This window comes from Schistocerca piceifrons, chromosome X, assembly GCF_021461385.2.
Source record: "Schistocerca piceifrons isolate TAMUIC-IGC-003096 chromosome X, iqSchPice1.1, whole genome shotgun sequence".
Taxonomy (NCBI): Eukaryota; Metazoa; Arthropoda; class Insecta; order Orthoptera; family Acrididae; genus Schistocerca; species Schistocerca piceifrons.
The window spans coordinates 305,031,410-305,058,265 of record NC_060149.1 but is presented as its reverse complement, the minus strand read 5'-3'; the positions used below and the strand labels follow the sequence as shown (position 1 = coordinate 305,058,265).

Here is a 26,856-nt window from a genome sequence, read left to right as displayed (position 1 = left end):
CAGCCAGGAAAAGATCCTGCAAAAACGGAACCAACAACGACTGAAGAGAAGCGTTCAACGTGACAGAAGTGCAACCCTTGCGCAAATTGCTGCAGGTTTCAATGTTGGGCCACCAACAAGTGTCAGCGTGCGAAACATTCAATGAAACATCATCGATATGGGCTTTCGGAGCCGAAGGCCCACTCGTGTACCTTGATGACTGCACGGCACAAAGCTTTACGCCTCGCCTGGGCCCGACAACACCGACAATGGACTGCTGATGTCCGGAAACATGTTGCCTGATCGGACGAGTCTCGTTTAGAATTCAATCTAGCGGACAGCCTCGTGAATCTATGTACCCTGGGTGTCAGTAGGGGGCTGTTCAAGCTGGTGTGTGCAGTTGGAGTCATCTGGGACCCCTGATACTACCAGATACGACTGTGACGGGTGACACGTAAGCATTGCGGTGATCAGCTGCATCCATTCATGTCCATTGTGCATTGCGACGGACTTGAGCAATTCTTGCAGGAAAATGCGACTCCCTACACGTCCAGATTTGCTACAGAGTGGCTCCAGGAACAGTCTTCTGCTTTTAAACACTTCCGCTGGCCGCCAGACTCCTCAGACATGAACATTATTGAGCATATCTGGGATCCCTTGCAACGTAATGTTCAGAAGAGATCTCCACAGATCTCCACTCCCTCGTACTCTTACGGATTTATGGTATCAGTTCCCTCTAACACTACTTCAGACGTTATTCAAGTCCATGCCACGTCGTGTAGCGGCACTTCTGCTTGCTAGCGGGGCCCTACAAGATATTCGGCCGGTGTACCAGTTTCTTTGGCTCTACAGTTTAAATTGCATCAGGGGAAGATAGATTACGTAAATGAAATGACAAGGGACTTGAGTATAGCTGTGTAACAGATCCACCTTGAACATTTAAATTAAAATGCCCTTTTAATATTACAAAAGTACGTATGCCATTCTGTTTAGCGTTTAAAATCTATGATAATACTTGTAATCATTTCATAAATAAGCCAAAATTATCAGATGATGCTCACTGCATCGTGACTACTACTATAGACATCGATTCTACTTCTACAGTACAAGCGTGAAAACGTTAATCACTGCAACATCAGAGAGTGTATTTTGTATTATCTCTTTAATATAAATGGCCACTTCAGTTCTCAGAGAAGTCTGCGGTCCCCGACTAACTATAAATCATAACGTAAAGTTCATACTCAGCGTGGGCAAAGCGAAACGAAACAAAACTGTACAACTACGCTTAATAAATCGAGATATGTCACGCATCGCTGCTCACCAGCCAGGTAGCCATATTGCCCGTGTGTGGGGCCCGTAACACTCTACGGCCAACATGACAGCCTAAATACTCTCCTTAGCGATCCCCATGTACGCAGAAGAACCGGTGGCACACTGAACTCGCATGTTGGAGGACGACGGTTGAAGTCCGCGTCCGGCCACCGAGATTTAGGTTTTCCGTGATTTTCCTAAATCACTCCACGCAAATACCAGAGGGCTCGGCCGCTTTCCTTTCCTATCCTTGACACAATCCGACCTTGCGCTCTGTCTCTAATGACATCGATGTCGACGAGATGTTAAACCCACTCTTCCTTCCTTCCGCGAACCTTTCTGTTTTCCCTCATTACCATCTCAATTTGGCAGAACTATTACACTGTACTACAAGTTATAGTTGCCCGTGAAAATTTCAAAACAATATTCAACCACTCAATCCTGTATCATTAGTGCTACATACAGGAGGGGTACAACCACAAAAATATTACCATTTTAGAGTGGCATAAATGCTCCTCTCTCTTAGAAAGGCACGTTCCTTTCACGAACATATGAGTTGTGGCGTCAAGTGCAGACAATGTCCACAGTGAGAGCTCTATTTTATGAAACGGTTCAAATGGAGCCATTTCAGTATCCAGTGATTTGAGGCCTTATATCTTCTGTTGTGTACTCAACCTCTAATCGAAAGCGAGACCAAAAAACTTCGTTGACTTTTAAAATTGTAGAATAGGGTCCCTCAATTTTAGAACGAAGATTTAAAATTTGTTCACTCTTTCCATTCAACCAGTCACCTCATTTGCAACTGATACGTAGTCATATTGAAGCCTGAGAACGGATGGAATATAGTCAGTTCATACACAAACAACGAACAGCAGACAATAGCCTTGAATCTGGCTGTAGTACTACAGATTGCTATAGTAAACATAGAGTGATGAGCCATAATACTATGACCACCTGCTTATAGCCCGTTGCCCATTTTTGGAATACAGTATAGAAATTATTTTGCGTGGCAAGGACTCGACAAGTACTTGGAAGGTACTCAGAGATATTTGGCCCAGATGTCTATGCATGCGTCAAGCAATTCCCATAAATTATGGTGGCCAGTACATCAGTGTAAGTTTAGTATCATGCTCCTCGAACCACTCTAGCACGGTTCTAACCTTATGACACAGAAAGTTATGCTGATGATAGATACCATCGTCGTTGGGGAAGATCTCAAGAATGAGGCTATGCAGGTGATCCGCATTAATGTTCAAGTAGTCCTCTGGAGTCATGGTGCCTAACATTACAACCACAAGTGTTATGGGAGCCCAGATGAATGTTCTTCTTGGGCGCCACCGGCCCGCGTGCGCGGCTCGATGTATGTTTAGAGCAGCCATTCACTAGTCATCGACCTGGTGTAATAATAAATTAGATTCATCCGACCATGCGACACGTTTCCATTGATCCACTATGCAATCTCGATGATCCCATGCCCAATGCAATCGTAACTGACAGAAAAGTTGGTCTCCTGCTGTGGAGCATCATGTGCAACAACGTGCGTTGAACTGTGTGCTCCGAAACACCCGTGTATGGACCAGCATTCTACTCTCTATTCAAACCCGTGACAGATCGTCATCTACCCTGTTTTACAGAGCGGCCAAGCCTCTGTGATGAGGCGTGGATGTCCAACACTTTGTCCTCTGCTCGTGGTATCGCCGTCCTTTAGCCACTTTCCGTAGATTCTCCCGACAGCAGCTCGCGAAAAGCCGACCATTTTCCAGATGCTCTTTCCCAGACACCGGGTCATAAAAGTCTGCCCCCTGTCAAAGTGACTTATGTCAGTGGTGCGTCACAACAATCATTCTCTTCTAGTCTCTGCTCCATTTACACACTTTCCTTTCCGCGTCACGTAAGGCGGCATTCAGCCTCGCGATGGACAGATGTTTGAACTCATTTGTGGAGTCACACTTACCAGGTCTCTGGGGAGAATCATTCTCATTTCAAATTCACTCTGACAGCATACTAGCAATCCTATATCTAAAAAACCATCTAGACAACGAGGGCAGTATCAAGACACGTAGATTCCATAGAAACACTTTTAGTGCTACTGGTCGACGACACTATGCTTCCAAATGAAGTAACAGACATTTTCGAGATCGAAAAATTCATGTTAAGTGTTGTCTTCACCACGTGGAGTGGCGTCGCGGTTTTAAGCGCCATATCAAGGATTGCGCGCCCCCTCCCGCTAGAGGTTCGAGTCCTCCCTCGGGCATGTGTGTGTGTGTGTGTGTGTGTGTGTGTGTGTGTGTGTGTGTGTGTGTGTGTGTTGTTCTTAGCATAAGTTAGTTTATATATTGTCTAAGTCTAGGGACCGATGACCTCAGCAGTTTGGTCCCTTAGGAAGTCACACACATTTGAACATTTGGTTGTCTTCGTTAGAGCAATAGTATTGATGGACGCTGTAGAGCCTTGATCGATATCTGCTGACCCCCACTGGAAGTGATCAACGAGATTTCTGTATTCCTGTTTTCGGGTCATATGAGTGGACTATAAATACTATCCAACGTAGTGAGGGGAAATTTATAGCAAATACTGGCCAATGCATGAGTCGTTCCTGTCTAAAGAACGGAAACAGCGTTGCCTCCTTTCACGAGCAGGGAAAACCTCTACTCAGCTATTTATTGCCAGAAACAGCTAGGAAATTTCTTTCACCACAAGTATGAAGTTACGTAACATGCTACACTATATCGATCTTTACCTGACGAAATCTTCATGGCTTTAGATAACATAGATAAGAAGGAACTTTAATCCTCCTCATTATCTGTCTATGGAGCCAGAATGCTAGATCCAGATTTTCAATGGCAATGATCGAAGTGAAATGGTCGCCATGATCGAGATGGTTCCTCCAGATGTTGTCTGGAGAAACACTTGCTTCGGTATAGCAGGTATGGTTGCTGATTCCTCCTATTTATAACCCACAAATTTACAGTGGAGGTGGAACAATTAATCGAGTACAGAAGCTCTTGCCGTGTCCTCTTCTTGCTCTCATTCTTTTTGCCTTAGTCCTTGAGCAGGAGGCCGGACGGTGTGGCTGAGTGGTTCTAGGTGCTTCAGTCTGGAGCCGCACGACCGCTACGGTCACAGGTTCGGATCCTGCATCGAGCATGGATGTGCGATGTCCTTAGGTTAGTTAGGTTTAAGTAGTTCTAAATTCTAGGGGACTGATGAACTTGGATGTTAAGTCCCACAGTGCACAGAGCCTTGAGCCGGAGAGAACGCGATGTTCTCAGCAGGTGGTGAACTTTTGAATCATCGCAGAATCTCACGGAATATCTCAATTACTGAACTACACCCGTCATTCCATCGACTGGACGCGCTGCATTTGAAGTCGACTTCAGGATTTTAGAATACGTGTATCAGTGACATGGTTGATCAATTTTGTGACATGATCTCTATTCCGGAACTACTAGTTAGTTGTCGACAGTGTAATTTGCTCTGTGGAGCATTCATCGTGGTGCGTACCTTGGCCGGACGGGGTGGCCGAGCGGTTCTAGGCGCTACAGTCTGAAACCGCGCGACCGCAACGATCGCAGGTTCGAATTCTCCCTCGGTCATGGATGTGTGTGATGTTGGTTCAAATGGCTCTGAGCACTATGGGACTTAACATCTGTGGTCATCAGTCCCCTAGAATTTAGAACTACTTAAACCTAACTAACCTAAGGACATCACACACATCCATGCCCGAGGCAGGATTCGAACCTGCGACCGTAGCAGTCGCGCGGTTCCGGTCTGAGCGCCTAGAACCGCTAGACCACCGCTGCCGGCTGTGTGTGATGTCTTTAGGTTAGTTAGGTTTAAGTAGTTCTAAATTCTAGGGGACTGATGATCTCAGAAGTTAAGTCCCATAGTGCTCAGAGCCATTTGAACCATTTTTTTTCCCGGACGGCTCTATCTGAAACGTGGACAAAGATGATAAAGTTTCACTTGAATGAAAGTCATCGATGAATTCTCACACAACTTCTACAAGAATAGGAGAGTATACTGTGTGGTCGATACTTGATAATTGGAAGGAAGGATGATTAGAATTTAGCGTCCCTCCGATAGCGCGGTCATTAGAGACAGAACGCAAGTTCGGACTACGAAAGGATGGGAAAGAAAATCGTCTGTGCCATTTTCAAAGGAACCGACCCGGCGTTTTTCTGAAGTGATTTGAGGAAATAATGGAAAACCTAAATCTGGGTGGGTGGACGGATATATGAAAAGTCTGGCTGGAAGAAAGTATATTGCTTAGGTACACCTTCTGTGAAGTTGGGATGATAGAAGATGAGGTACTGGCGGACATGCAGCTGTGAGGAGCGGTCGTGAGTCGTGGTGGCTGCTCAATTTGTAGAGAAACTGCCCGCGAGATACAAAGGTCCCGTGTTCGAATCTCAGTTCGGCACACAGTTTTGACCTGTCACGAAGTTTCGTATCAACGCACACTCTCCCGCAGAGTAATAATTCGTTCTGCAAACAGCCTCTAGGTTGTGGCTAAGCCATGTATCCGCAATATCCTTTCTTCCAGGAGCGTTAGTCTTGCAAGTTTCGCAGGAGAACTTCTGTGAAATTTGGAAGGTGGGAACGAGGTACTAGCGGAAGTAAGGCTGTGAGGACGGGTCGCGATTCGTGGTTGGGTAGTTCAGTTCATCGCCAGCACGGGAGCGCAGCGTTTATCGACTAATAAAGTCATTAGAAGATCAAAACAAACTGCAAAACGATTTAGAAAAAAATATCTGAATGGTGCGAAAAGTGGCAGTTGACCCTAAATAACGAAAAGTGTGAGGTCATCCACATGAGTACTAAAAGGAACTCGTTAAACTTCGGTTACACGATCAATCAGTCTAATCTAAAAGCCGTAAATTCAACTAAATACCTAGGTATTACAATTACGAACAACTTAAATTGGAAATAACATACAGAAAATGCTGTGCGTAAGACTAACCAAAGGCTGCGTTCTATAGCAAGGACACTTAGAAAATGTAACAGACCTACTAAGGAGACTGCCTACACTACGCTTGTCCGTCCTCTTTTAGAATACTGCTGCACGGTGTGGGATCCTTACCAGGTAGGACTAACGGAGTACATCGAAAATGTTCAAAGAAAGACAGCACGTTTTGTATTATCGCGAAATATGGGAGAGGTTGTCACAGAAATGATACAGTATTTGGGATGGAAATCATTAAAAGAAAGGCGTTTTTCGTTGCGACGGAACCTTCTCACGAAATTCCAATCACCAACTTTCTCCTCCAAATGTGAAAATAGTTTATTGACACCGACCTACATAGGGAGGAACGATCAACACGATAAAATAACGAAAATCAGAGCTCGTACGGAAAGATATAGGTGTTCATTCTTTCTGCGCGCTATACGAGATTGGAATAATAGAGAATTGTGAAGGTGGTTCGATGAACCCTCTGCCAGGCACCTAAATGTGATTTTCAGAGTATCCGTGTAGATGTAGATGTAGATATCAGGTCGGAGGGCTCGTTGCCCTCTGTAATAAAAATACTGAGTGAAGTATTCCACGATGAACTTGCAACGGTGTCATTTGACGTCAGTCCAGACCAAATGGCGAGAACATTGACGGAAAAAAAGGTTTATATAGTACTGGTCCATGAAAGGCAAAGATCCCGAGTTCGAGCCTTGGTCCGGCGTACAGATTTAATGTGCCAGGAAGTTCCGAAGCCGGCCGCGGTGGCCGAGCGGTTCTAGCCGCTACGGTCTGGAACCGCGCGACCGCTACAGTCGCAGGTTCGAATCCTGCCTCGGGCATGGATGCGTGTGATGTCCTTAGGTTAGTTAGGTTTCAGTAGTTCTAAGTTCTAGGGGACTGATGACCTCAGCAGTTATGCCATAGTGCTCAGAGACATCTGAAGTTTCGAATATTATACTATTACACCGAATATGTATTTTCACAGCAGTTTTTGAATAAGTATTATGACTGAGACATGGGTGGATTTGTGGGTGTCATTCTTATAGACTGTTACTACATCTGTAGTACCGCCTCCATTCAGATCATACCTCCAGTGAAGACATTAATCTCTCAGTCAGTTTTTTTAAAAATGTGTCTCAAGTAGACAAAAGACAAGGGTCTCCCTTCTGCTAATAGTTTCTGGTTATATACATATGTATTTGAGCCATTTATCAGTAATCATCCCGCTCTACAATGAGAGGTTCTCTCAAGCAGACCTCAACGTGCCTCACTCAGTTGCCATCGACTGAGGTGACAGAAGTTTAATACTCCGCATGTTGTTATTCTGCTATCCTTTCATTCCGTTGATACTATTCCGCTTTCTCTTTTCTTTGTATGGTGATAATTTACGTATAGCCACAATCTTTTTGGCTGTCTTAGTGTTACATATATTGAAGCTACACTGATCACAGGAGCTGGTTTGGAATTTACTACCGTCTGATTTATGACCTTACTTCTGCAGTTCCCCTTGCATGAGTATTTGTATGTATTTGCAGCCACGGCCCATGTGTGCAATGGTACTCATTTCTGCACAATGCTTCTCTTGAGTACAACATTATAATGCATTGCTGATTATAGAAATCTCTTCTCTTCCAGGAAGACATTATTACCCGAGCTCTTCACACTGAAGTCAGAGACATCGAGTTTCATTTCAACTTTATGAGTGCCCATTCCGCGTTCTCGCATGCCGACTGACCATTTCTTCCGTTAGTGGTGGGCAAAATTACTGGAACTTCTACATGTACATGATTACTCTGCAGTTCACAGTCATTTAGTAGTGGGTTTATAGACATTTCAGATTGTTTCTCTATCGTACCACTTTAAAATAGCACGTGGGAAAAACAACTCCTGAATCATTTCGTTCCGAGCTGTGATTTCTCTTTCTTTTACTTATGTAGGTAGATGACAAAAAAATACTTTGGCCGTCGGTGGAGGAAGCTGATGATTCTATTTTCGTGAAAAGATTTACACTACTGGCCATTAAAATTGCTACACTACGAAGATGACGTGCTACAGACGCGAAATTGAACCGACAGGAAGAAGATGGTGTGATATGCAAATGAGTAGCTTTTCAGAGCATTCACACAAGGTTGGCGCCGGTGGCGACACCCACAACGTGCTGACATGAGGAAAGTTTTCAACCGATTTGTCATACACAAACAGTAGTTGACCGGCGTTGCCTGGTGAAACGTTGTTGTGATGCTTCATGTAAGGAGGAGCAAAGCGTACCATCACGTTTCCGACTTTGATAAAGGTCGGATTGTAGCCTATCGCAATTGCGTTTTATCGTATCGCGACATTGCTGCTCGCGTTGGTCGAGATCCAATGACTGTAAGCAGAATATGGAATCGGTGGGTTCAGGAGGGTAATACGGAACGCCGTGATGGATCCCAGCGGCCTTGTATCACTAGCAGTCGAGATGACAGGCATCTTATCCGCATGGCTGTAACTGATCGTGCAGCCACGTCTCGATCCCTGAGTCAACTGATGGGGACGTTTGCAAGACAACAACCATGTGCACGAACAGTTCGACGACGTTTGCAGCAGCATGGACTATCAGCTCGGAGACCAAGGCTGCGGTTACCCTTGACGCTGCATCACAGACAGGAGCGCCTGCGATGGTGTACTCAACGACGAACCTGGGTGCACGAATGGCAACACGTCATTTTTTCGGATGAATCCAGGTTCTGTTTACAGCATCATACTGGTCGCATCCGTGTTTGTCGATATCGCGGTGAACGCACGCTGTAAGCGTGTATTCGTCATCGCCATACTGGCGTTTCACCCGGCGTGATGGTATGGGGTGCCATTGGTTACACGTCTCGGTAACCTCTTGTTCGCACTGACGGCACTTTGAACAGTGGACGTTACATTTCAGATGTGTTACGACCCGTGGCTCTACCCTTCATTCGATCCCTGTAAAACCCTACATTTCTTCAGGATAATGCACGACTTCATGTTGCAAATCCTGTACGGGCTTTTCTGGATGCAGAAAATGTTCGACTGCTGCCCTGGCCAGCACATTCTCTAGATCTCTCACCAATTGAAAACGTCTGGTCAATGGTGGCCGAGCAACTGGCTCGTCACAGTATGCCAGTCACTACTCTTGATGAACTGCATGGGCAGCTGTACCCGTACACGCCATCCAAGCTCTGTTTGACTCAATATCCAGGCGTATCAAGGCCGTTATTACGGCCAGAGGTGGGTGTTCTGGGTACTGATTCCTCAGGATCTATGCACCCAAATTGCGTGAAAATGTAATCACATGTCAGTTCTAGTATAATATATTTGCCAAATGAATACCCGTTTATCATCTGCATTTCTTCTTGGTGTAGCATTTTTAATGGCCAGTAGTGTATTATTTTAATGATCAGCACCCCATCTCGCTTATTATATCCGTGGTACGCTCTGTCTCATTTTACGTTAATATAGGAAGACCTGCCAGTCCCTGAACTTTTCGATATCCTCCTCCAGTACTATCTGGTAAGGATCCCATGCAGGACAACAATGTTCGACACATCGCTCGGTGTCTGGTGTAACAGTGGGTACTAAATACACGTAAATACATCTTTTATATAGTCTGTCAAAAGCTATGACTCGAATATCGGAAAAACTGCTGCGCATATTTTTTTAAGGTACTGTTTAGTCCTCTGTCACTCCTTCGTCCAACAACGCTTTTCGATTGATTAAGTTTTCACTTTTTTCTTTGTTTTCGATCGCTCGGCACTGTTCTTAAAGAACTTTTCACGAATGCTATTATAAATAATTAACAGTTGTTACGCGAACGAAATGCGTCCACCCGTTAACAAACGCGATGCCAGTAGATCTAAGGCGGAGCGAGACTTTTGTCGCAGGAGTTCTCGGTGGTAAATTGAAAATAGAAGGAAAATAAGGAGAAGGGGGTTAACAGCGCCGGGAAGCAGCGTCGGAGAGCTCGAGAAGGATACGAAACTGGATCGGAAAAATGAGGATATCGCATTTGGCGTGCGAACGATCCGTAGGTCGGGCACGAAGTGAAAGGCGGCGCGGGCTAAAGATCTGGCGGCGCCGTCGCGGTGGGCGGCGCGTGCGCAGCTGCGTCGCATCGACCGCGCGCCGGCGTGGCGGCAAAGCCGGAGCGCGAGCCTCGGCAGCGGGCAGTGCAGGGCCTGGCTGGGGCGACGCCAGCATGCGGGCCGCGCGCGCGCTGTAGACATAGCGCCGCACAGCATGGCCTCGGTGGCCGCGTGGCTGCCGTTCGCGCGCGCCGCGGCCATCGGCTGGGTGCCGATCGCCACCCACCCGCTGCCGCCGCCGCCCGTGCCCAAGGACCGCCGCAAGGCCGACGACGAGAAGCTGCTCATCAACGTGAGCGGCCGTCGCTTCGAGACTTGGCGCAACACGCTCGAGAAGTATCCCGACACGCTGCTCGGCTCCAACGAGCGCGAGTTCTTCTACGACGAAGAGACCAAGGAATACTTCTTCGACCGAGACCCAGACATTTTCCGGCACATCCTCAACTACTACCGCACGGGAAAGCTTCACTACCCCAAGCACGAGTGCCTCACAAGCTACGACGAAGAGCTCGCCTTCTTCGGCATCCTCCCCGACGTCATCGGCGACTGCTGCTACGAGGACTATCGGGACCGCAAGCGCGAGAATGCCGAGCGGCTTATGGACGACAAGCTATCGGAGAACGGCGACCAGAACCTGCAGCAGCTCACCAACATCCGGCAGAAGATGTGGCGCGCCTTCGAGAATCCGCACACGTCGACGGCGGCGCTCGTCTTTTACTACGTCACCGGCTTCTTCATCGCCGTGTCGGTGATGGCCAACGTCGTGGAGACGGTACCTTGCGGTCTCCGGCCTGGGCGCGCGGGCACGCTGCCCTGCGGAGAGCGCTACAAAATCGTCTTCTTCTGCTTGGACACGGCGTGCGTCATGATCTTCACGGCCGAGTACCTGCTGCGCCTGTTCGCCGCCCCGGACCGCTGCAAATTCGTTCGCTCTGTGATGAGCATCATCGACGTGGTGGCTATCCTGCCCTACTACATCGGACTGGGCATTACTGACAACGACGACGTGTCGGGCGCCTTCGTGACGCTGCGCGTCTTCCGCGTCTTCCGTATCTTCAAGTTCTCCCGGCACTCTCAGGGACTGCGCATCCTCGGCTACACGCTCAAGTCCTGCGCCTCCGAGTTAGGCTTCCTCGTCTTCTCGCTCGCCATGGCCATCATCATCTTCGCCACCGTCATGTTCTACGCGGAGAAGAACGTCGACGACACCAATTTCACTTCGATTCCCGCTGCGTTCTGGTACACCATCGTCACGATGACGACACTTGGGTTAGTATATTTCTGTTTTTTTCTTCTCTTTTCTTTTTCTTCTTACCTACTACTTGCCTTGTAGACAAGTTGTGGCCAATCCTCTTCTGTACAGAAAGTTCCAGGTGCTCGCCGAGGTGCTTAAGTCTAGCTATATCTGTAAAGATATTCAAAGTTCAACTTTTATTTCCGCCGAATTTGCTCTGCATCTACTTAAAAATTCGTAGTCGCAGATAGACCTCTTTTGCCGCCAAGTGTCACAATATAGAATTTTGATTCTCTTTTTTATGCAGTTACTCTCCGCACGTCAAACAGTTCGCACGCAGATTGCACGTGGAAGGAGGCCTTACATTCCCCGGTACTTGATATTGAAACTCAACTGCGTAACCTTTGAACGCTTAATTTTCTTTGACAGTGAAGTGCTTAATTAGTCGACTACATTTACTTGTGTTCACAATACACGAACATTAAAAGAACAGGGTGAACATAATATAAGGAAATTAAAAGTTAGATCCAGTCCAGCTTAGAGCGTCCAACTATAGTCAAAATCAGTTAAAATGTCAATAACCTCTCATACTGATTATCGTCTTTCCTGTGTCATTGAAAAAAATGGTTGTTACCTGTGAGTCCTTTTTTTTCATGATTTGGAGCTTTGAACTTTCTTCTGCATTTTACTTCCTGCTTCCATAACTTTTACATCGCAGAACCAAGAATGTGTCGTTAATAATATATTCCCGTAGTCACTGTACGTTGGATACTTCGAGTTAATGAAGGAAATCAATCTCGGCACTATTTAATGAGTTTATTCTTCTTGGATACTACATAATATCTTAATTTTGCACGAGGCTCTTGCGTATCAATAAGCTCGTCGACAAATGTTGTCAAATCTTCAGATTACACACGATTATTACAGCAATGCGAAACACCACTTTGGCTTTGGCGATCATCGTGCAATTTGGTAGGACTTATGACGGCTTCGAAGCGTGGAGAGACTTACGTCGCTGTGGAGTGTCACGTTTTCAAGGATTCATTAATGTTGAACATCGGCAGCTGTTTAACTGTGAGAGAGAGCGCCGTTGTTGTACATGAGCGTTTGGTACAACTCCGTAGTTGCGGTGTGGGCGCTGAGCACTGCTACCGGCAGTATAACGACCCCCACACTCACGGTCTAGAATTGAAGCCAGTCTCAATGCATATATATGAGTACTTTCACAGTCTTTTCAAGAAAGACCAGTTTCTCGACACTTCAGTGATTGCGTTAACAATAGTTATTCGCATTGTATTGTTCACATTAGTTGGAAATGATCTTTTCAAGGGTGGTAATTGTCAGCTGAAAGTTTAGTACTAAAACATTAACCATAATTCGAGATTTTGAACCAGCAATAATTTAATGAGTCATTAACTTAACACCCCGCTTAAAATCGTTTTAATCAACTCCACAAAAACTGAAAAATACAATTAATTATAGGAAATCCTTAGGTTGCCACTTGTTACCGTTTTTTATCACTGTATTCTTGATAATTTAAGTAACCCCTGCAAGAAATATAACACCATACTTCTCTAAAAGTTTTCAGTTCATTCATATATCAATCATTGATGCAGAACACCGTTTTGATGATGGGAGAGATTTATAGTACACATAGTGAACCGCTTTTTCACCCTAAATTACATGAAGCTTACGTCCCTTACTCGACAGGGTATTGTAGCTTTGGGCATTGACCTGAAAATCATTTAACGGAAATTTCCAGTGTGAAATTTGCTGCGCCGTTGTTATATAAGTACTGGTTACAAGCCAGATGATTAGTAATCATACAATAAAATTCTTATCCCATAGCCAAATTTCACGCAATGTAGCCAACCGAAAGATATGCCCAGCTCCTTTGCGTTACCTAAGTGATACCGATCGTAGGGCCAATAATATGGAATTTCATTGATTTGACAGACTGAGAGTGCAAGTGTTCTGCGGATGCGTGATAAGGAATAGACAAATCTAAAATGCTTCCATCAAAACATACATATTACTCAAATCCTCAGTGATATTTTATAAATGGAGGTCTGTATTTAGACATAAAATATTAGGGTTGTCCATAAGCACATAATCATTAGTCCGTAAAAGTAAAATTTCTTGCGATTCGTAGAAGCAGTTCATATTTCGTTACAATAATATGAGACGGGAGACACACGCTAGTCAAACCTTAAAGGAGAGTTAACACTTGTGAGTAGCTTTATCACGAGGGAATGACTTTTCAACAGAATAATGGAATTGGATATACTTCGAATTGGATGGACTTTTGTATCGTTCTACATCCTAGTTTTCTCAAAAATTTTTGAACACGAACTGAGCTATGAAAATGAAGATAGGTTAACAATAATGGGATATAGAAGGAAAACATTGTGTATATTCTCCGAGTGTTATATAAAAAAAATACTTTGTTTCTGAGCTTATGTGTGAGTTTTACTCACGCAGGCTCTCCCAGTCACTCAGAGTCCACGTTAACGTTTCAGAAACTAATACTAAAATATGTGGTTAACCTCAGTGATCCAAACTATTAAATGATTTCGGAAATCTACTCCCACGCCACTAAGGTATAAACGTGATTAAAGGGAACAAAATGATGTACTTTTGCACCCCTACGGTCTATCAAACTTTTTTATTGGTTGCATGGAGGAAGTTAGTCACCAGATAAATTCTGAACTTCGTTTTCCTCATTTTTCCTCCACTAAAATTACGGTATTACTGCACTCAATCTAAGCGTAAAGAAACAAAATCTCAACCACCATAGTTTTCTTGCTCGTATTTCTAAACCGAAAATCTGATACTGCATATGATTTTCAAATAAAATATTAACTGCAGATCTACCTGGAAAAATTTATCCTTTTTCATTTGACTTATGTGTACCTCTGCATGGTTCTCTGTTCGTTTTCTTTAATTATTCCAACTACATTCACGCTTACTGTCGGTAGCTTTTATGAAATTGGTCACGTAGGGTTACTTTAATTAGAAAGTATTGACGAAGTTCATGATGTAACTAAAGGTTTTCCAAACGGCTTAAGATTACAGACATGTGTTGTCGCTACAATCATTTTACAAGTTATAAAAATATATGCCAAATACACTACCTCCTTCTTATTAGACACAAGATATGACAGAGTAAAAGTCTTCGATTACAAATATTCTAGCTCAGAAATAAGAATGTAAAGGAGAGTAGTTGACACAACTGGATGGTTCAGTTCTGTGTCGATTGGTAAATATGTTTAAATACAGCTGAACAAAGAGCGATACACAAAGTATAGTTTTTACGAAGGGCGAACAAATTGTATGTTTGCCTTGCAATATACTCGTCTTCCTTTGTCTCACTATTAAAAATTTAACAGAACCTGTGGAGATCAATGGAACTTTCGTACTATCATTGTTTAAACTGAAACGGGCTTCTGTATATTATTTACCCATTTCCACAGGTGAGGTCATTAAATAACGGAAATGAAATGCAGGAACTTTAATTACCCCGTTCAAAACCTGATGGTGGGAGCAATTTGCGTCTTCCGATAGAGGACGAAAGGTAGCAGCACAATCTCTAATTACAAAAGGGTACTCCGTTATGTTCCGTTACGTTCCGAAATTATCAGCTGCATCTTACGAATCGACAACAAAAGACTGTTAATGATGTGCAATGAGAACGGTTAACTACATGCCACTTTTTTGTCAAAGTTATATAGAAAAGCTAGATTTAGTCTTTCTCTTCCATTCCTTTAATAGTCCATTGTAAATATACCGAATACAAACTTGTGCTGGATCAGAAACCTTGATACTGAATTTAACGTTCCATCATCTATGCCGATGCCCTCAGGTCAGATAAAACATGATATTAAAATCTGTGGAAATGATTCATAAATTGCGTTCCTTGCCCATCATTGCATCATCTACCGATAGTAATGCCGATCTGGCAAATCACTTCCATTAACGTCCTACTATCAACACGTAACTATGCATTTCCCGTCTATATAGTTTCCATTATACACGCGAGAAAAGGCAGGATAACTACCAAAGTTCAGTAATAGTTAAGCCGCTGTCTTTTTTTAAACTAAGTCAAACTTAATTGAATCATCTCTAGAAAATTATTTTATAATCGTGGGACTTACAATGTAGTTCAAATACGGGTGTGAGTTGTAAACTACGACCTCTGAAAAAGGGCAAACCAACGACGAGATCTTGAATTAATGTTCCATCAACTAAGCCGATGCCGTCATATTCGATAAAACGTGATATTGCAGTCAGTGGTAGCTGGTCCATAACTTGTGTTCCTTTCCCATCCTTTAAATGTTGAAACAGGTACCTCCTCATTGCATGACCCTTCTTTATGAGGGGTGGTAGGGATATTGTAGGAATGTTCACTGTATGTGTGATGTTTTTACAGACGTACACGATTTTCAGAATGTCAGTTTGTTTAGTATGTATCTAACCAAATTATCTGTCGTATAACGGAGACTGGGATGTGAGTGGGAGAGACACATTTTGTCTGTTGTTTCAGACTTTGCTTGAATTTAGAGCTCTCTCCACTCAACACGACCCAGCTAGTATCTTTCCTCCTAACTTTTTATGATTCTTCCTCACGATCATGGATTTCGAGTTGTGGAAGAACCAACTTTTTGTACGAGTTCATGCTGTTTAACAACTGACGTAGAAACTGATGTCGTTCAATAGCTTGAATTCGTGACCACGTAGTATAAAAGAATGTGATAAATGTCCATAGACATTCCATGTATAGTGCCGAAGTTCATTTGGTGGACACCTGAGGCGGCAAAGTCTTCCAACAGCTCCGAGAACACACTAGCTACGAATAAATGGAATCTAAATGTAGCCATAATGTACAGTATGATATATACATATTTTATCTGAGGGTCAGTCAGTTTAAATAAATGTGTTCGAACGTGGCATCAAATTTTCATAATTATTTAGATTCGATTGGAGCTACAGGAGCCAATATCGAGTATCAGAAGTGCTATTGCCAACTGAAATGTCAAATATGCACCAAACTAAAGACGTAAGGATTTCTCTAAAAGTGATTGTGTGGACTAATTATCAGTCACTGTTCTTGTTAACTCTTGCACACAGTGTATGTGCTATGGTTGGTGACAAAAAGGTCTTTCGAGAGGCGGTAGAATTCGGTTGGAATAGTCGCGTTAGTACCCAGAAAACACAGTTTACCTTCAGTCTTAGTGAACTTAGACGAAGATCTTTCTCGAAGATTAAGCACTGCTGTACTTGCGAAAAACATCCTACATACTGTTAGTCAATTGGAAATTAACAATAGTACATATTCAGGAAATATTTTAAACATTGTATGGTGAAAAATAGGCTGCTAGCGTGGCGTATTTTCAAATGTAAAACCCATGGTCAAACCGATTTTACAATATCTGTCTTCTACAAGTGCCAGCAATGATGGCAAGGTCATCCCGCGCCCTCTGTCTATCGCTCTCGTAGGGACAACGAATGGTAATTGCCGTCTGTCACACACTCGCAGTGATTTGAAGAGTATAAATTTAGATGTAGATAAAGCCTGAAGTTTTAATTTGACCTGAATACGTCAGTTACACAGAATTCTCATGGTGATGTACCAACTTCGTGCAAAGTATTTCGTTTGTACATTGAGGTCAGTGATATGTGAAGTATTGCCAATCAAACCATTTCTCTCGTATGTAACTAATCACTATGTGGAACTAATATTTCATAGTCTTGTCACTGCTTCTGCACAAGTCTGGGCACATCTCTGTTATTTTTTGTTTACATATGTACTTAGTTTTTAACCAAGTTGTGTAATTTCATTAACATTTCTTTCGTTTTATGTTCATTTTTTCATGTTGTTTAATCCTCAGTTGTGTAATTTCATTAACATTTCTTTCGTTTTATGTTCATTTTTGAATGTTACTTAATCCTCGTTACCTACGTATTGTACTTCAGGAGATTGCTCTGATCCAATATTTTCTCGTGTTGTCACTCCGTATTGCTTACAGCTACTAGTAAATTTTATTTCACATGTTTGTCTTCTGCTCCTAACATTCGATCATACTATGCTTATTCTAATATTTCACCATTCCAGCGCTATGGAGACAGATTCGGAGAATGCCGGAGATATTGTCTGTGAGGCAGATAGTTCTGCTTTCGGCTGCTGCGACTCCAGGGGTCGCAGCAAACGCGTCACACAAGGATGGCAGGCGGTCCGCTAGAGGAAATAAATACCCGACCCGGTCGGTGGGTCGCTACGCAAATTCACGACTACAAATGTTACCTCACTTTTCTGGCACTGGCTTTGATTTGGATCCCTGTTGACCCGTGTGTAGCTGATGTGAGCTCACGTTCGCTCGCTCGCTACTGCATTTTCAACCATGCCTCGTCTTTGGTTTCCACGCGTGGTTCCCGGAAGTGCCTAAATTTCTTTCCGGGCTACGATAAAAATCTTGTTTCCTGTGTAAAATATTGTATAGAGGCACCGAATTTTGATAAAGTCAAATACTACACGTTTTCGCTGTCACTCTGTTTTAGGTATGAGATAATTTTGAAAAGAACAGGTATGTTCGACGTGTTTAGCGAAGGGCACGTACGTCACTGCTTTATATTTTCAAAAGTCAGGTTTCAAGTTAGGAGCGTCGCCTGACCACCGCGCTTATGTAGATCGAGAAAAGGGGCTTTTGTTTCTAACCTCGGAGTCGTACCAGCTTATATCTGGATAATTTGCTTCAGTATGCGAAGATTACATTATTTTTTTTTTTTGAGTCTGTTATTTATACCTGTCGAAAAAAGAATGGGATAAAATATTTGGTTTGTAAATAAATACAGTCACGGTATAGTTATGAAAACCTTTGTTTTGATGTTGCTTACGCCTGCGAGAAACTATTCTAACCGACGTAACTACGAATAAATTTAGCTGTGATGAAAAGGTAAGGGGCGATCAAAAAGTTTCCGTTTGAAGGCAGAGCAGTCCAGAACCAGTATGCCAATCAGGTGGGATCACCCTCAGCACTGAGGCAATCATCCCACCGACGCATCAGATTGAAGATACACGTGTGTTGAAACACCGTGTCCTGCTGCGCGAAGAAGTTCGTAACTCCCTGCTGCACATCATCGCCCGACAGGAATCGTCAACCCATCAACGCCTTTTTTAAGGGAACGAAGGGGTGATAATCGCATGGGGAGAGATTAGGGCTGTAGGATGGGCGCTCGAGTGTCTCCCCCTTGAGCTGGTGTAACTTCTGAGATATATTGGGACGTGCATTATCACGTCCACAACCGTGGTTTTCGACAGACGTTCTGCCCCATACGCATTCTTCATTAAGCAGCCAAGAAAAGAATAACAGCAGGTTGGTCCTATTTGGACGCATTTGGTAATAACTTCGCCATAGTTCACGTTTCTTCATTTACCTCACGCGCGTCAGAAAGGCACAAATGCCACACAAATCTTTTACATACACGTCGGTGCTCACACATCGGAATCGGAGACGCTCTAAGTTGCGATTACGCTGCAGCAACGTCCTCAAACGGAAACGTTTTGGTCGCCACTTCTAAGTTGTGGGCTGTTTATAATCGATATGGCTGGCAAACATTTAACTTATTTCCTACACACTATCTAATCAATAAGGAAAGACTGGCGATAGAAGCAAAAGTTCTAGGAACGAACTGAGAAGAAATTCCGAACGCATTTATTTTCTCTGGGGACAGGGCGTCGGTTCGTAAGTTCGGAATCGTACTCGAGTACCAGGTTCTCTCTGTACAATTTGCATCAATAAGAGAGGATTACTTTCTTCGCTTTCGAATTTGTTATTTACACCTGTCTGACAAATTTTTGCTTTGTAAATAAATGTGGTTACTACATATTTATGAAAACATTCATCTTGATGTTGCATCTGCCTGCAAAGAAGTATTGTAAACGACGCACGTACGAGTACATTTAGCTGTAGTAAAAATATGTTGTGAGCTATTTGTAATAGCTATGGCTGGTAAACTTCTAACCCATTTTCTACACACTGTCTCAACACTCAGCAACTACTGGCCATATAAGCAGAAGTTCTAGGAACGAGATGAGAAGAAATGCGTAACGCGGAGGCAGCCTTTGATGTTTGGAAGGCACGGTTGAGCTGGCTTGTGGTTTATAACTGTCCGCGTGCTGACTGTGGCAGAGACTTTGATCGGTGGCACGAGTACGCCACCAGCTGCCGGCGTCGCCTTTCAAGGCCCGCTTTTTGTCACAGCCTTTGGTGTTCCATGTAGTTCTTCTGAAAGAGGTACAGTTCGATCGATTCTGACATTTCTTCTCCTTCTATAGAAAGAAAATTTTTCAAGTCACCAACGCGATCTCTCTCTCTGCGAAATCTGATGACTGATACAATAAAAGAACCATCCTGTCGCATCATTTCTGTTACTAGGCTCTCAGTATACAGAATATAAATTACATGGATTTCCAAACTACTGACAATGAGATATTAAACTACGTATTATTAATAATCATCTTAAAAACAACGAGGCTAATAGTGATAACAGTTGCAGTATTAACAGTATTATAATACTCATTATTTTTAAGGTAAAATTTATTAAGATATAAAAAACTAAAAAAGTAACAAAGATTACCTGTGACTGAATTTGGACTTTTCTGTAAGCCTTGGCAGGAACGTAAATTGAGCAAATAAGTCGACATGAGAGCAAGGGCTGAGCGATAACACGGTCAGATGAAGAGAAGGAAGAAAAGCAAGATGAGCGGAGTAAGTAACAACGAAAGAAACGAGACGAGAAGGAAAACAGCCATTGCGTTATAAAAGAGTTTTTGTTCAGCTTCTTATAGTATAATACTATAAATTTATTCGCTGTTGCGAATATGGACAATCATCAACCGTATAATGGAACGACGACAATGAAAATTTGTGCCGGACCGAGACTCGAAGCACACTGCTTGCAATAAGCGGGAAATCTGGGTTCGAGTCCCGATCCGGCACAAATTTTCATTGTCTTTGTTTCACTATACAGCTGATGGTTGTCCGTGCTCGCAACTGGGAATACATTTCACGTATTTCACAATGTCTGTAGTCGCTACAGTGTCTGTCGGTTCGGACATGCATGCATGTAAGAAGGACCTTTGCATCGTAATTTAGACTAACACAGGCACAGCAATACCGTACCAAAAAATGTTCAAATGTGTGTGAAATCTTATGGGACTTAACTGATAATGTCATCAGTCCCTAAGCTTACACACTACTTAACCTAAATTATCCTACGGACAAACACACACACCCATGCCCGAGGGAGGGCTCGAACCTCCGCCAGGACAGCCGTACAGTCCACGACTGCAACGTCTCAGACCCCTCGGCTAATCCCGCGCGGTGACATCGTATCGTCGTGGAGCGTATGTCGCTTGAAAGGAACGTTTAATTTTAAAATCCCTTACCAGATGATATCACCTTACAGCAATACTGCTATAACAACATATTCATCTATACTCGGAAAGCCACTGTTCGTTATGTGACGGATGGTATGTACGACTGTCACTTTTTACTTTCGTGCTCCAGTCACAAGGAACGACTGCCGCTAAGCCACTGTATGAGCTCGAATATCTCTAATTTTACTTTCGTGGTGGTTGCGCGGGAGGAGGGTGGGGGGGTGGGGGGTACGGGAAATCAAAGCCTAGGTCGACACTTTTACGAATGTACAACGTACCGTAATGTACAACGCCGTTCTTGTAAAGTCTGTCATTGGAGTTGGGTCCTGTCTAATGTCAATGCTGAATTTTAGAAATTGTACCTGTCGACTTGTATGAATATGAGTGCTGAAGAAAATTAGGTTGCCATTGGAACAATTTCTGAAATTCAGTATATACAGAATATTAATTAAAAGCAATATTTAGAAAAAAATCTTGTTCCAATCTTCAGGACGACCAACATTCAACAGTATTGTCGTAACTTCACCTCGAAATATGATTCAGCAGGGTAGTTTGATTTAATTCTGCTGTTATGCAAGGATAACTATACAATACCTCTCTCGCAGCAGCAGCGATCGTCGTCAGATTATTGTCTCGACACTTTAACAAATAGAGATCAGTTCGACAATGGATTACGGTAGTGAAGTAGAAATAATAATAAATTGTAAACCGAGAATAGTTTATTCAATAAATTCCTTTACACCTTTTTATTTATAATTGTAGCGTTGTGTTTTGAGTGAATATAGATACATACAAAGGTCAAGACCTGAGTCAAAAATTTAAAAAAATACTGAGTCGACAATCCAATCGTTTCTTCGCACAATAAAAGCAATCATAGGCGAATCAAGAATTCGTACCACCGTCTATCTCACCCCAACCGTAAGAGGAATGACGAAAGGTAGAATAACTCCTAAAGCAAGCGATATAATTTTTTAGTCGCAATGACCAGAAATCATATGCAGAGATATAAAAATCAGTTAATAAAAAAAGAAATAATTAATCAATAAAAAATTCGATAAATTAAAGCAGACTTGAAATAACACATTGACAATGAAAGTGAGATGAAAGGTTGTGAAAGATCCGAGCTATACAGAGGATGTTGCAGTGTTTCCCAACCAAATCGCTGAAATGTAGTCTTCGTCGGATCGGCAGTGTCGGGGTGGGCGTGATCGTACAACAGGATTATTCCGTCTGGCAGCCCAAGGGCAAACGGCAAAGCCAGAAATATAAACATCGCATATCTCTCCCACCAAAGAAATCCAAACAGTTCACACTAGTTCTGGCAAGGTAATGGTGACGTTTTTCTTCGACTGCAGAGGCTCTCTACTCCTCGAGCGTGGAACTACAATCAATGCGCAGTGCTATGAAGACACTTTGCAGAAACTGCAAAGCAAGTCAAAACCCTCAAGAATGCTCTCGGACGGTATCATGGTATTGTACAATAACGCCCGCCCCCACACTGTTTCAACGATTTGGTTGGGAAACACTGCAGCATTCTCCGTACAGCCTGGATCTTCCACCGTGTGATTTTCGCATCTTTGGCTACGTGAAGAAAGACATGCTTGGACGTCGGTTTCTGTCGGACGAGAAAGTGAAGGAGTGGATGGGGCTGTGAATCTGTTCAGCGACCGACTGCGTTCTGCGAAACAGGAATTGATCGTTTCGTCTCCCAGTGAGATAAATGTCTTAACGCGTGTGGTGATTATTTTTGAATGAAACTATTCCATGGTTCCGTTGTGGGGGTGTTCGGTTTGCGTTTGACTGCCCCTTATAATATGTGGTCCCATCTTCCTCAATGATGTTAGTGTTTCTGCCAGTACAGTGGTTTGTAATCCCTTCGTACCATCCACTGAGAAGTTAGAATGAAACTACAACAACTGGCCGGTGCTCGATATCAATATATCTCGCCAAATATTGAGCCCAGTTGCGTGTACCCCAACAAAAAAACTTTTTAATGCCTATAGCTTATTTTATTGTCATCACAGAGTATAAACAGGCTCGTATGTTGATTATAGTCTCGGTATTGTCTGAATTGTCCCACCCTGGTAGCTGAGTGGTCAGCGCGACGGAATGTCATACCTCACGGCCCGGGTTCGGTTCCCGGCTTGGTCGGAGATTTTCTCCACTCAGGGACTGGGTGTTGTGTTGTCCTTATCATCATTTCATCCTCATTGACACGCAAGTCTCCGCAGTGGTATCAACTCGAAAGACTTGCACCAGGCGAACGGTCTACCCGCCGGGAGGCGCTAGCCACACGGCATTTCCACTATCTGAATTCATCGCTCAAGAACAGCACGGATCGATGCCATTGTATTAACTTTTATCAAGATATTGCCTAGTCGAGACAGCGTTATGATTATTACAAATCGCAAATAATTTCATTGTTTTTGGCTTGTTATAGTCAACTTATGATGTGGTTCTTTGTGTATATACAGTCAAAAATTTTGTGATTTTGCCATACATTGCACAACAGATTGTTAGTACTTCGTGACGTCTAAGATGTTTTATTCCACACAAGTGAACTTGTCTCGTTACATGCTGATTATGGGTAAGCAGGTGTGGGGTGGTGGTAGGGTGTTTGAAGTGTGGGCGTTGAGTGGAGACCTGTATTGCCACACGACTGCCAGTGCCCTCTGTTTAAGTTTTTTCACATAGTATGTCCACTCCGAATAATCCATTATGACTTATGCAATTTAACCATTCCTACAAATTAAAATTACACTACACAAGGGCTCGTCCTGGCCCGGTTTATTGAGAGGATAGAGTTTCTCAACATTTCAATAGAATTCTTCGTCTTCCATCATTTCAATTTGAAGCGAAAAAATGGTTCAAATGGCTCTGAGCACTATGCGACTTAACTTATGAGGCCATCAGTCGCCTAGAACTTAGAACTAATTAAACGTAACTAACCTAAGGACATCACACACATCCATGCCCGAGGCAGGATTCGAACCTGCGACCGCAGCGGTCGCTCGGGTCCAGACTGTAGCGCCTAGAACCGCACGGCCATTCCGGCCGGCTCAATTTGAAGCGATGGAACATTACACACATATGTGGCTCGAGTTGACTGCCTTCTTTGTTTCAGCCACACGTTTTTGAAACATTTGCATATAACTAGCTCCATGTGTGTGTGTGTGTGTGTGTGTGTGTGTGTGTGTGTTTGTTCGCTCCAGTGAATTATAAATGTGAAGAAGAGTATAAGGGCTCAAAATCAGATGTTATGTCTTTTGAACCCGTGGGAAAGGGGCCTCTAAACTCATAATATAGGGTACATTAACAAATTGGCCAGGTGTTTAGGTCGGAGGCATGCTTATTATGCAATATAGGAGGATGAAACGTGTATTGGATGGAAAGATGTTTATTTTAAATCAATAGGAATACAATTTATTTAGGTGTCGGGGCCAGGAAAAATGTGGTCCGCTTTTATGCAGTAAAAAAAAAAAAAACGTGAAGAACAATCCTATACATATTTTCGCCTTGTAATAACATTTTTATTATATTCCGAATTAGTCTCAGTTCCTGTGTTCCCGGATGTATCGAGCTACGCCTGCTCGTAATAACTTAACAAGGTCTCTTTTTTTAATTGTTTGAGCAGGAAAGAGTGTGTAAAGACACTAAAGTACCACATGACAAATTCTTTCAGACCATTGATACGATTTTAATTTACTGGATATTCAATCGACCATGTCTTAAAAGCGCAAGTGGATTTTCAACGTCCTGATTGCACAGAATTTTTAGCGTCGGTGGCTGTTTATATATATCTCTCTCTGTCACTTCTTTCTCTGGCAATTAATTTTGTAAACCTATGCTCAAACCAGATGTTAGCTATTCCGACTAGGCAACGTTTTCATCCTGGTTATTCAGAAGGAATTTTATTTCAGATTCTACTAGAATATCATGATCAGGAGAACGGAAGGTAAATTATTGAATTTGCTTAAGGAAAGCAAATAACATTTAAACTGGAGGTGTTTCATAGAGACGCAGATATTTATTAACAAACTCGTCACTTAAAGATAAATTTAATCCATTAATTTTGTTGGCCAACTTGTTCTTTAAACATGCAAATTTTAAAGAGAGTTCGTGAACTAACAGAATTAGTTGTGTGAAAATTAAGTACTTTGTAACACTGTGTCTAAATGAATGCTGACGGAAGCCATTTCTTATAAAAGTGTAAACTTTTCTGCTGAAATGAAATTAACGTCGTTAGTTAAGTAGAGAGTTACCCAAATAGTGTTGTACGTTTTAAACGTACACGTATATAGACCTGACGAAAACAGTGGAGCATTTGCTAAATTCATTTGTGCAGGAACCGATTCATCTTCCAACCCTACTAAACTTGAAAGTGTGCCCAGCCTACTGTTCTACCTTTCTGACATATTTTTGACTAATCGTAATCTTTATTTACATGCGGCATTGTGCAAATTCCACTCTTTCTCGTTTACAATAGTCCGCTGACTGAAACAATTTTAAAATGTTAACTGTAGCTGTGGTGATGTTTCACGAGCTATAACGATAAAACAGAAAAGTTCTTTTTAGGAAGGTTAGTAACTACATCAGCTCAGTATCTCAATATTGCGGTCAGTACGGTCAACCTAAATTAGCATGAGATAAATAAATAAATAAATAATAGATTTGGCTTCAGACGATTTCCTATTCACCAATGACAAAACGATCCCTGCAAACATGTGCTACCCGTGTATATAAATAAATAAACAAATGAATTACCTGCAACACCTGGTGAATCTAACACACATGGTACATCCCATGTGGAACATAGCCGACAACAGCAATTAGTCCGCCTTAATTATACCATTTCTTCATTATTTCTTTCATCTCAAGTCCTTTATTCTGTGCGGTATGGTTTTCGTTAAAAGCATTATACAAGACACATAAAAGCGGATATTCTTTCCTTAGCGTAATTAGCTGTTAGTGAGGTACGAATCTTGCGTCTTTAAAGACTTCTCCATTATTTCTTTCACTTTATGTACTTTATTTAGTGTCATGTGGTTTTCTTTGAAACTATTATTCGTGACATAAAATCGTAAACATTCTTTCTTTAGCGTAATGTCCCTTCGCTGAGACAGGTATCTCACTTATTTGAAGACCATGTCTCAGTGGTGAATATTATCGTTTTGATGAGAGAAAATTTGCGAGTACTGCATGCTTTTACTTTGGTGTATTTCTTCTGCAAAATACTCTATGAAAAACTCTTCATTATTTGATAATCCTACTTTTTTTAAAAAGCAAAATCCTTCGCTATCATTTATAACAAAAAACATAGTTTTTTAATTTAAAGTGTTTCCGTTTAAGTAGTTTATTTAGTTTTAAATAGTAAAGCTTTTGAAATGTGTTGTCTGTAATTAACTTACGTTTGTAATACTATGCTACCTACAGGGTGACAGTTATTGAAATATATGAAAAAACGTAAATTAGTTACAAACTACGGTGTGCGCACGTTTTATTTAACATTTAAACGTCACTACAGATATTCAGATTTAGGTTATGACATGTTCGATATGCCTGCCATGATTGGCAATGATATGGTGCAGACGAATATAGAAATTTTGCATGACCCGCTGAAGTGTTGGAACATTGATGCTGTCGATGGCCTCCTGCATGGCCGTTTTCAGTTCAGCAATGTTTTTGGGGTTATTGCTGTACACCTTGTGTTTAATACAGCCCCACAAGAAGGAGTCGCATGTGTTCAGATCCGGAAAATATGGCGGCCAATCGAGGCCCATGTCCGTGGCCTCAGGGTACCCCAGAGCCAGAATGCGGTCCCCAAGTGCTCCTCCTGGACACCAAACAC

The 26,856-nt window shown here is 42.7% G+C and overlaps 1 protein-coding gene across 1 annotated transcript in view; it reads left to right on the top strand.

Moving 5' to 3' along the window:
- The first annotated feature begins 10,492 nt into the window (after window positions 1–10,492).
- Window positions 10,493–26,856, top strand: part of LOC124722325 (potassium voltage-gated channel protein Shal) — a 980,926-nt gene continuing 964,562 nt past the window's right edge. The window contains exon 1 of the mRNA XM_047247502.1: window positions 10,493–11,607. Coding sequence (XP_047103458.1) covers window positions 10,493–11,607 — 1,115 coding nt within the window. The remainder of the gene's footprint in view (window positions 11,608–26,856) is intronic.